The sequence below is a fragment of the Rattus rattus genome, chromosome 3 (genome assembly GCF_011064425.1).
Source record: "Rattus rattus isolate New Zealand chromosome 3, Rrattus_CSIRO_v1, whole genome shotgun sequence".
Classification (NCBI taxonomy): domain Eukaryota; kingdom Metazoa; phylum Chordata; class Mammalia; order Rodentia; family Muridae; genus Rattus; species Rattus rattus.
This window is the reverse complement of record NC_046156.1, coordinates 115,032,533-115,044,718: the sequence shown is the minus strand read 5'-3', so window position 1 is coordinate 115,044,718 and position 12,186 is coordinate 115,032,533. Positions and strand designations below refer to the sequence as shown.

Below are 12,186 nucleotides of genomic sequence, written 5' to 3'. Positions count from 1 at the left end.
TTTTGGGATACTTTTTAAGTTCTTCAGGGAAGTATAGTTCTGTGGACTCTTGATCTGGATTTCCAGTAGAGGCCTCATGTATTGCTTTCTTTTCTATTCCTTTATAGGTAGAAATAACACTTCAGGATATCAATGACAACCCACCAGTGTTTCCAACAGACACCCTGGATCTCACTGTGGAAGAGAACATTGGAGATGGCTCTAAGATTATGCAGCTGACTGCCATGGATGCTGACGAGGTAGTTTATGTCTTTAGAGTCTGTAATCCCAGAGACTCAGAATTTCAGGTGCATGGGAGCTCTAGTGTTCCGTGACTAAGGTTACAAATTCTGTGTTCTTTCTCTGAGAACAGACATTAATGTGTTTGAACTGAGATGTAAGAATGGGAAATACTTAGTCTGTTAAGTGCATGGCCCCCAAACATGAAGATCCAAATTTCATTTTCTTCACCTCTATAAAAAAGCTGTGTGCAGCAGTGCTAGCTTGTAACCCCACTGCTGGAGAAACTGAGAGAGGTGGATCTCTAGAGCTGGCTGTCCAGACCATCTATCCTATTTGGTGAGTCCCGGGTCTCAGTGATAAACCAAGCTTCAATAAAAAAAGGTGTCACTGCAGAGATGACTCATCAGTCAAAAGCACTGGCTGCTCTGGTAGAGGACCTGGAATTGGTTCCCAGCACCCACCTTGGGGTGCTCACAACTGCCTGCAACCCCAGCTCCAGCGGATCCAATAGACTCTTTGACCTGCGTGGACATTGTGTTCATTAATTAAAAAAATTAATAAAAGTTGTTTTTTTTTTTTTAAAGTCAAGTTGAGTATCTAACTGACCTCCACCTGTACTCACACGACCTTTACCTATAAAAGCCCATATACACCCCCAACACAAATAAAGGAAAACAATGGCACCAGATAAGGAGGATAAGGATAAGGATAAGGATAAGGATAAGGATAAGGATAAGGATAAGGATAAGGATAAGGATAAGGATAAGGATAAGGATAAGTTGGAGTCTGGTTTCTGATCAGCAATTCAGGTGTCTGTCCTTTGCATTTTAGGTCTCATGGCCAAATAATTTTTTAAAAATAAAGGCATCCAAAATGTCTTTATTCTTACATTTACTTACTTGTTTTTACTTTCATACCATCTAAGTATCTATTTTTATTTTAGTTGTGATTGGAAACAAACAATTTCAAACTAACAATATTTAAAGTTACCTTAAAAATCTTTGTATTTTTAATAATTATATTTATTTATGTCCATATAAATTTAATTTTTTAAATATTTACTTCAGGCATAGAACTAGTGTGTTATTCACTTTATTATAATGAACAAATTTCATAGCTATTGGCAAATATGAAATTTGGACACAATATAGATTATCATCCTTTATTAAATAAAGACGTAAAATAGCCATTCTACAAATTGCATGGAAGGTTATACAATTAATTTAGATTTCCCCAGGTCTAGTTAATGCTCTGCAATTGAGGGGAAACCCTTCTCGAACACCAGCATACCCGTCCATCTTCCCTTAGTCAAACCCTACACAGAACTGGCTTTCTCCTGTCAACTCCAGGAATGTTTGAACATCTGACTGTTTTAATTATGATTAAGTGGTTCACAGTTTAACACTGAAATAGTAGGTGGAACAAGAATACATGGGGTCATGCATACCTTTAATCTATGGATAGAGGCAGGTGGATCTCTGTGAGTTGAAGGTCAGCCAGGTATACCTAGTGAATGCCAGACATCAGGACTAGATAGTAAGATCCTGTTCAAAATTAAAAAAATTAAAAGTAAGGGAATAATTAATATATAAACAAACAAACAAATAACATGCTAGTTCTAAAAAGCCAATTTATAAATATAATAACCTAGTCAGTTAATTTCACAAAAATTAGAACAGGGAATTGAATAGAATGTAAACTTTTAGATTATTATAGTTCTCTTCTAGAAAGTATTTGGTGTTTTTCGTTAGTGCCTGCTATTTTACTTTGTATAGAGAAATGTTAATACTGATTCCTAGGTCAGTGATTACTGACAACTATGAGAATGAACACTTGTCCTGTACATCATATGTGACATCTGATGAAGCTTAGCAAATATCTCACTTTATCAAGGCTGATACAACCTATTTAGTTGTAGCCATTTATGAAATCTTATAACTCCATTTTAATATAATATTGACATGAATGTCATATAATTGATGTAGGATAATCAGCACCAAATGGCCATAATTGCATTTTAGAAAGGGAGAAATAAAACGCATGTGTTTGAAATGTTTTGCTCTAATCACTTTAGAAGAATGAAGCAATAGCTATGTTAATTTTAATAAATATTTTATTGGTATGGATGTTGACTCTGTGGAATTATATGATTAATATGGGATTTCTCAACCCAAATTATAGTGGATTGCAAATAAATTGTGTATGGAAATTTGATCGTTTTAATCAGTCTACAACTCTCCCAAGAACCGTCCTTCTGGGACTGTTAGATCCATTGTTAATTATTACCTAGCGATGCCTCCCTTTCAAGAGCTCATGCTGCTGACACGAGTGCTGTGCTATGTTCATGGTCTGCCTCTCTTTGTGGCTTTACTGTGCCTGAGACTGCACCACATACAAGGCTCATGCCCAACTCCTTCATGCTAGTCTCAGAGACCCACTCGTATTCTCAGTGACATTTGAGGAAGAGTGGGAGGTTCCTTATCTTTCTAGGTATTTACACCCAAGTTGGTTTTCATGTACCTTGCTTTTATTTTTGTTAAGAGTTGGTTTCTAGATTTAATACTTAAGTAAGACATGTTGGCATGATGACATAGACATCCCAATTAATGAAGACAAAGATGTAGGGTCTGTAAGCGCCTTGCTCAGGGTCAGACAGGGTAGAGATGCAAAGGGTAAAGTAGACATAGAAAGGGGGGACTCTTGTCAGCAGGCCAAGATAGGAGAGCAAAAAGCTCTGGTGAAGACTGGGGTGCCCACAGATTGCAAGGGTTGTGTGTCTGTGTGTTGGGGGTAGAAAAGCAGGGTGTGTCAGAGACTTTAAATTAGTAAATCCACCAGAAGTCTGAAGCCTGCTGTAGGACTGTTCTTTAGTTTGTTAAACGATGAAGCCCAGTGGGATTCCATCCTCTTTCCACATACCCCTTTCTTAATAATGGGAGGTCCCCACAGTTCAGAGTATTCCAGTTCTGGTTGTGGGGAGCTGCCATTTCTTAATCCTGTATCAAGAACAGGCACACAAGCACCCTACAGGAGCCACAGATTTGCCTTTTTCTTCTGAGTTGTTTTTTGATGGGTTTATGTTAATTATTTTTGATAACTCTTTGGTCTACTGTCTTTGCTTGCTCAGCTCCTCACCTCTTAGTTGGGGTGGAAACAGCTCATTTGAATGTTTCCTGTTCTCTGAGGCCTTTGCTCTGTTGTTCTTTCTTCCTCTGCTTTGTCAGAACAGGATTGAGATGCAAGGTGCCTCCTTTACTCCGCAGTGACACAGGACGTTGCTGTGTTACTGACTGTGGAGAAACGAGCCTCTTCAAAATGCTGAGTGTGCAGATATTATCTGCTGGGAAATTCTATCAATTTACTGTGTTATAGACTATACACTTTTTCTTTAATTAATGTAACTGGGAGATATTCATGCGTTAGAGAAACTGCAGAGTACTGAGAAAAGAGATCAGTGTACGAAAGTCCCATTCTCCAGTCATCAAGTCTGTGTGATAAGGACATCCCAGAACATTCAAAGGTTCAGCTGTTGAAAAAAAGCACCTCAAGTTGGAAAACTCAGTTGCATACTCTGGAATCCCCCGGGGGTTCTTCTGGCTGCTCAGGGATAAGGTTTTAATGGCCTATCCTCAGTTTGACAGGATTGGGGTATTAAACAAACAGACTTTGCAAAACCCCCATTTTAACCAAGCCTCTTGACCAGACTTTTGAGCTGTTCATGAGTAAATAGCACCAGCTGATTCTCAAGGGGAACAGATTGTTGTGTGGGTTCGATCTTCACTTGCTCTCAGGGGAATGACTACCATTTGAAGGACGTTGTTTAATTATCCTGAGTCATTCTGTAGATGGGGCTTTTTTCTAAGCACAGAATCTTTGTTTTAATAATGGTATCAAAATGTTCCTGCATCTTCACATTCTCTTGGCTTCCTAGTCTGTATCATTTTGATAGTCCAGAATACAGTGGCTAAGGCACCATTAAAGTAGTAGAGTTCTTTGTGAAATGGAAAACTCCAGAAGGAGGGCACATCAGCAGTAAAAAAATTGCTTTTCAGATATTTTTGTTCAACCATAAGTTTACAGTGACTATGTTAGATACAGGTGGATGCAGAGAGAGTATGTGTCAAACTCGGATCATCTCGTATTAAGTTATGAGCGATTCTGAGGCACCCTCTTTATTAAATTTTAAGACTGGCTTTGGGAGCACCGTATTAAAAGCTCATAGAGGCTGCTGAACATAAATTTAGAATGCGGGTGTTCTCGCCTCAGGCTGTTGAAGCTGATCTCGGCACATGCAGGAATACAGAAACACACACAATACAAAACATCAAAACATCTCACGGAAAAGAAGGACAAGTGCTTCAGATCTGTAACCCAGTCAGTCAGCTTTTCATTCCTACCCAACACTTTACTTTCTGCCCGCTAACGATGGTGAGAGTTCTTTGCATATTTTAATGAATCAATTTCTGGGTAGTCACAATGAGAAAAGGCAAATTTGTTTCCAGGAGCTGTGTTTAAATCAAAACAAGTTTTTCAATTCAAGCACTCTCGCAATCCTTACACCCTGTAGTCAAGGGCAGTGATTGGGACCAGATAATTGATGCCACAGATAGAGAAAACTCTTCTGTCTAGATTGAATTTATGTGTGGACCACCATATCACCAAGCCCTTCCCCTAAACAATGAAGAGTAAGACCAACTAGCATTTCCATACATCCTCTATGTTTCAAGGACCACTCTAATTTTTAAAATGGGCATTAACTGATTTAGTCTGTGAAACAGTTCTGTTGGGCAGGTCATCTCCTAACCTTGACTGTGGTGAACAGTGCCAGGCTGAACAGGAAACTGCCAATCTTGTTTTGAAGGCGCTGGTTTCAGTTTCTTCGCGTTCACTGGGAGTAGAATTGAATGGGTTTTTTTCAGGCTTTTCATGTATTTGCTTTTTGAGATTCTTCCTGTCCTTTCCACTGTTCCTCTCCATAGGGAGCAAGGTTCTGAGTTCCCGAGAAGTTCTTGATGCTTGTTGCTTCTTGTGGAATGTAACTTCTCTGTTAGGTCTGAGGTGGCACTTTTGAGTATTGTTGCTTGAACCTCCACAGCAGTTGGTGAACCTGCACCTCCTCTTTTCACACATCTGCTACCTTTCCGAGCCTCTGGATGGTTACATGGGTCCTTAGTTTTTGTCAGATCAGTAATTTTTTGCCCTCTGGGTATTTTGGGAATTAACCTATCATGTGTATAGTTTGCCCTCACAACTGCTGGTCTCTTCATAGCCTAGAAGCTTTTCCTTTTGATGTCACCTTACTTACCATTTTTTGGTGGTCTTATCACCTACAATTTTTTTATTTTGGCGTCACGACTGTGAATTGGTCAGCAAGACCAACCCTATCAGGAAGAGAGACATTTGAGTCTGGACGGAGAGTTAGCATTTGGGTTCCATATTTAGGAGTTTGCTTACTTTTGAGCAGCACGTGAGATGGCTGCTCCTTTCTTCGCCATGTGAATGATCAGTTTCCTGAACATCTTTGGCTGAAGTACTTATTCTTCACAATTGCATAGGGATCAGTTGATTATTCTCATGGATTTATTTCCGCGTTTCTACTCTACTCTGTTATGGATCTATGTAGGAATGCAGTTTTATTGCTGTAGCTCTGAAGTGTAGTTTGAAATCAGGAGGAGTGATGCCTCCAGCTTTCTTCTTTTCTGATGTTGCTCTCTCTCACTGAGATCATCTGTGTTTCTGCATGACTTTTAAAATAGGGTTCTTTTCTGTTCAGTTACTTATTTTGATTTATGTGTATGCGTGTGAACACATGTGAGTTTATGTGCTCCACATGCATACAAGAGCTGTGGAAGCCAGAAGAAGGCCTCAGATTACCCAGAACTGGAGTTAACAGGCATTTGAGTCTGCACATGGGTTCTGGGAATGGAACCTGGGTCCGCTGCAAGAGCAGCACATGCTTTTAACTGCAGAGCCATCTCTCAGTCCCCTCTGTTATTTTCTATTTCTATGAAGGTCATGAGTATTTAGAAAGAGACCTTGTAGATTGTTGCAGATAATGCGAACCTGGTAGCCACGTATGACCTCTAGTGCATGATGTAGATGAATTTTTTTGTCTATTTGATCCATAATTTTTGATTTCCAGGTCATAAATCTTTCCCTTCTTAGTTGAATTTATATACTCTGATCCCTTGAAATTGTACACTGTTACGTGAATTTAATGCCCCCGAGTCCCCTTTGTCAAATTCACACTCACTGAAACCAAGAAGCAATGTTCTTGACTCCAGCAGTTCACCTATCTGGTCTTTCCCCTCAGGGTGCAAATGCGCTGGTCACGTATGCTCTCATTAGTGGAGCTGATGACAGCTTCCGGATTGACCCTGAATCTGGAGACCTGATAGCCACCAAGAGGCTGGATAGGGAGCACAGGTCCAAGTACTCATTGCTGGTTCGTGCAGATGACGGCCTCCAGTCCTCCGACATGAGGATAAACATCACCATAAGCGATGTGAATGACCACACCCCCAGATTCTCCAGACCTGTGTACTCTTTCGACATCCCAGAAGACACAACCCCTGGTAGGTGACATATCCTGAGGTATGTTTTGCAGGGACCACCTTTAATAGTAATGGTGGACTCTTCTGGTTGTTTTAAGTGGTGAGTAGTGTTTATCACATATTTACCTCCAGTTATAAAGACATATACATCACATTTTGTGATCTATTGCATGACATCTTTTATGCGATTCCTGAGCAAATTAGTAATATGTGAGAGCAGATGAGGAGAGGTAAGCCTGTAGTTAATAATGTCTGCTTCTGAGTGGCCCTGTGCCCCCAGTCATCAGCTTTCATGGCACTCATCAGCTCCATTCTGTTTTGTTACTTCAAAAACGTGTGAAAGCAAGAAAAGCTTGTGGAAAGCTCTACTTAGTGACCCTAGCCTTCGCGTGCTGAGTGACCAGGCAGCACAGCTCTTTCCTATAGGCGTCCTCTTTTCCTTCTGTAAAATGGAAATAATAATTGTTAGAGTTGGCAACCTATTGATTTAGAAGATAAATGTGAAGCTGCATATGGTGGTTTACACGTGTGATGTAGCACTGGGGAGGTGGGACAGAAAGAGGGCTGGCTGGGAATTAGAGGCCAGCCTCAGCCACACTGTGTTTCTGTCTGCAGGATTCAACAGTGCAGCAAGGCATGGCGGCCCATGTCATTAATCCCAGGACTTGGGAGGCAGAGGCAGGGGTGGGGGCAGGAGCAGGGGCAGGGTTAGGGGCAGGGGCAGGGGCAGGGGCAGGGGCAGGGGCAGGGGCAGGGGGGGCAGGGGCAGGGGCAGGGGCAGGGGCCAGAGCCATCTCTGAGTTAGAGACTAGCCTCCTCCACAGAGTGAGTTTTAGGATAGCCTAAGCTACACAGAAAATTGGGTAGACGTGACTTCTAAATAACTCCTCCCTCTGACAGTTTTCCCTTCCCTTCCTGAGATGAATCGCTCAGTCCGTAGTGAATTTCTCAGCACATTTATTCCCTGTACTAATTACAGAAATGACCACAGGCACCATAAACTGAGCAGCTCTAGGATATGCATCTATAGTATTGCTGGGAATCTCAGTTCCCTATACTAACTATTGGCTGCAATGATTCTATATTGATTTATTGATAAATTTGTCACTTGGTAGCATTGGGTGAAACAAGGTCAGAAGTAAGATTACCTCTCTGTTAACCCTCGCAGTGCAGCCTGAGCATCATGGGATGTCTAGTATGGTCCCCGAGTTGTGATTTAAGGGAATGGGTGTGTCGGTCTAGAAGTCAGTAAAATACTGTGCTCTGTTTTACAGTGACCTTCTATTTAAAATATTTGACTGTGAAAACATGTTCATGGTCTCATTGTAAACATTTAGACATGATTCAATAACTCTCATCCCACTAATTTAGATTTGGGTTGTCATTCGTGCAGGTTCCCTGGTGGCAGCCATTTTAGCAACAGATGACGACTCTGGTGTGAATGGAGAGATCAGCTATGTGGTAGAGGAAGACGATGGGGATGGTGTGTTTTTCCTGAATCCAGTTACTGGTGTCTTCAACTTGACCCGAGCCCTGGATTATGAAAGGCAGCAGTATTACATACTCACGGTCCGCGCTGAGGATGGCGGAGGACAGTTTACCACCATCCGAGCTTACTTCAACATACTTGACGTCAATGACAATCCGCCTGTCTTCAGTCTGAGCTCCTACAGCACATCGTTAATGGAAAACTTGCCTCTGGGATCCACCGTCCTTGTGTTCAACGTCACCGATGCAGATGACGGTATGTCGTTTCTGTGATGCGCTTACATAGTCCATTAAAACCGAGTGCATATTTTGCATGACTCAATTATTAAATTACATGATAAACTATGCTATTTGTATTTGTTTGTAAATGGTATTCTATCAAGGTGGAAATTTGAATTTTGACTTAACTGTAGAGGATTTAAAAAAACAAGCAATTTGTCATATAATTTAACTATATGCACAATATGTATACACACTTTACAAATTTTACCTTTAATTTTTGCCCTAAATCTTTTAGCAGCATTTTACTTTAGTAATTTAGTGGTGAGAATAAAGATTCATTCTGAGTTTGTGTTAGATAAAAATGTGTGTGTGTGTATGTAAATATATTACTCAGACTTTTAAATTTAATTTTGATTATATTTATTAATCTACTTGGTTGGCCATGGGTATGTGGATGCATATGCCATGGTGTGTGTAGAGGTCTGAGGATAACTTCGGAAAGCTGGTTGGCTCCTTGCACTGTGTGGGTCCTGTTGATTCTCTCCTTCCACAGTGTGGGTCCTGGGGAAGGCCAAAAGACGTCACTGTAGGCACATTAACCTGTTCAGCTGTCTTGCTGGTTCATATGTTACTTAAACTTTGAAAAAAATATAAAATTTGAAGACAAAAGAGAAAAAAGTCTTAAAGAAAATATTTTATAGTGAATAACTATACATTATCAGATGAAAATAATATTTTCATAATAACATATTGGCAATAATATTATTATTGGAATAACATTTTGGCAGGAATCCATTGTCAGGAAAGGCTAGGATTTGCTTAGCCTACAGTATATAACAAAGTTAAGGATTTTTAAAAGATTTATCTTATTTTGATTTCTATGTGCATGCATGCATGAGTGTGTGCGTGCATGTGTGCATGTGTTTGTGTGGGTGCATTGCTATATGTGATTGCATGCATAGAGGACACAGCTTAGGTTCTGCTGTCATTGTGTAGGCATGCCCACCTTGTTTTATGAAACCGAGTCTCTCATTGGCCTCAAATTTGCCAGGTATGGTCATCAGTCTGGTCGTAGATTCCCAGATTCCACCTGTCTCTTGGTCCCGAGCCTGGGAATTGGAAGTATGCGCAACCATAGATACATAACATTTTTATGTTAGTTCTGGGGATTGAACACAGGACCTTACGCTGCAATTCTGGGGTCAACTTTCTATGTTAAACATATTTCTGTATGTACATGGGTTATAATCTGTTGCAGACCAGTGTATCATCTGGAGTAAGTTTCATTTACTCTCAGAACATTAAATATAAAAATGATTAAAAAGAATACACTTAATGTTTCAAAACTTGCTGGAATGATCCCTGCCCAAGCAGTCACAAAGATACAGTAACTGTAAGCACCAAATCTTTCCTAAAAAGGGTGTTTCCCCCTTTAATTGTGCTGGTTAAAATTGTAAAACTTTCAAGCTACATTTAGCCATTGTTTAACCTGAATACTTTTATCAGTGTCATTTCCTGCACCTTGGCTTAAAATAGAGGACACAGTTCCTATTCCTTCTGGGCTTGGAGGATAATGATAAGAATGACCTTGTTTGTAAGAACATGAACAAAATTACAGCAAAGACTTCCCATGTGTCTACAAGCAATGAATGCTAGCGAGACACTGAAATTTAACAGATCCTTCTTAGCCTCTGCTCAGAAAGTTCCTGACAGGTCCTACTGCTGTCTTCTACATAAACAAATGCTCTAGGAGAGTGACTTTAACATTTTGAGTTGTCTATGTGCACACTCAGAGTTTAAACTTTACGTGACATAATCTCAATGAGAAGGCACATCTGATATCATTGTTAAGGCATAAGTCATAGCTCTATTGATATAAATGTGTCTATGAATATTGTTAGAAAATATTGCATGGAACAAAATTTATAGCTAGGATTATTGTGGACATATGTCAGATTATTGTTCTCTTACCATCCTGGAAAACACGCGTGCTTGAGGCATGATGGCCATAAAAGGATGTTCAGATAGTGACACAGGGTCAGTTTTTCTGCATGAGCGTGCTCATTTATCCTTGGCACGTGGTATAGATTGAATGAGGGCCGAACCTCATGGTTCGGTTTCCTCATGACTTTGTGGAAAATGCTCTGTGAAGATGAGTGGTAACAGCCAGTACTGTGTATCTTCACCACGTCACAGGCAAGCAAATATTAGCCTTTTACATACTTACGACATGTATAAATCGTGACTATATGCACATATTCACTATGCAGCCAAGTTTTTAGGTTCAAAATGTGTTTCATTACTTTCATTTTATGTATTTATATAATGTTCTGCAGTTCTTGGGAATAAAGTATACACCAAACGCCAATGTTATACAGTCACAATCAAGCATGCACCCTTCCCCCACTGCACACACCCCTTTGTGTATCTGCACCACTCTTAGAGCAATCAGGCTCCCGAGGAAAATCATGGAACCACATGACTTTCGGCAAGTTGAACTTGAGTGGTTGGATAAACAAGCCATATTCAGTGTCATTTTCCATTGGACCACAAAAGCCCACCAAATAAAAATTTTAACATTTACTCAAAATTAAGAAAAAATGTGTTTCCTGTTTTTCTGCTCTGACATTTGCTGCAAGGAACAGGCGGAGAAATGGTTAGATCTTTGTAATTTTCCAAACAGGGCCATTGTTGAAAGGGGTCTGCGTCCTTCTGGGGTGTGTTTTCTAGGTATAGATTTCAAGGCCAAGGTTGCTTTATTAATTAGACTCTTTGGAGGGAAACACCCTTTTTAAAGTGCAACTCAGTGTAACACTGTTGATTCTAGTTCTGAGATAAGACCTATTTTTTGCCTTAAAACAGTGCATGAAATAATAGATACTTTGCTGTTTCAAAGATCACAGTTATCTGTGGTTTGTTTTAAGTGGCATTGCCTAATTTGCTTGTGATTATAAATTAAGCATAATCTTTATTCACAGTGGTAGTTGAAGGTTTATATTTTAGTTCCCTGGCCTCTCTCTCTTCATAAAAGGCCATGAGTTTTGTGACCTTGTCTCTTTTTCCTGCACAGTTTAACATTTACCATGAGGCCAAGGATGCTTAGATCCATGACAGCAGGCTGGAAAGGCTCCCAGTTGAGCTGATTTGTGTGGATCTCATAGGTCTCCATTTCAGTCATGTGGAATGTTGTTACTGTTTCTAATTTCCATTGATCTTGGCTGGGGACCATTTTGTATGTCCACATGGAACCAAGATTTTCATGAACACTCTTTGGTATTGCTTTGACTCCTATGTGTTGGTGTCTATGGATCTCAATAAGAACAAGAATTTCACATTTGCTCCTGGCTTTATGAGACTCAGAAAATGTTCTTATTAAAATATACTTTATGTAAAAATCACTCCTGATTTACTCACCTAATTTAAAGTTTTATAACAAATTAGGTGGAACTTTTTACAAACTTGGGCAGGTGTAAGACATGGTAAAGCATTCAGCTGGCATTGTCCAGTCTGGGACATTGATACTTTCATTCCTACAGGTGAATTGGTGTGTGATACCTGAGCTTTAGTTGTTCATATTTTCCCTGGTATTCTAGCCCCTAAGCTTATAAACATTGCTTCATTCATCCCAGAGTAGTCTTCAGTAAAGTGTTCCGATGAATGACCAGAAGGCACAGTCTATGTCTCTAAAAATTTGTGCTTC

The 12,186-nt window shown here is 40.0% G+C and overlaps 1 protein-coding gene across 1 annotated transcript in view; it reads left to right on the top strand.

Annotated features, from left to right (window-relative positions):
* The window catches only part of Fat4 (FAT atypical cadherin 4), a 129,368-nt gene that overhangs the window by 57,095 nt on the left and 60,087 nt on the right, over positions 1–12,186 (top strand). Inside the window, 3 exon segments of the mRNA XM_032898472.1 lie at positions 108–239; positions 6,536–6,797; positions 8,170–8,520. Of these exon segments, the coding sequence (XP_032754363.1) occupies positions 108–239; positions 6,536–6,797; positions 8,170–8,520 (745 nt within the window).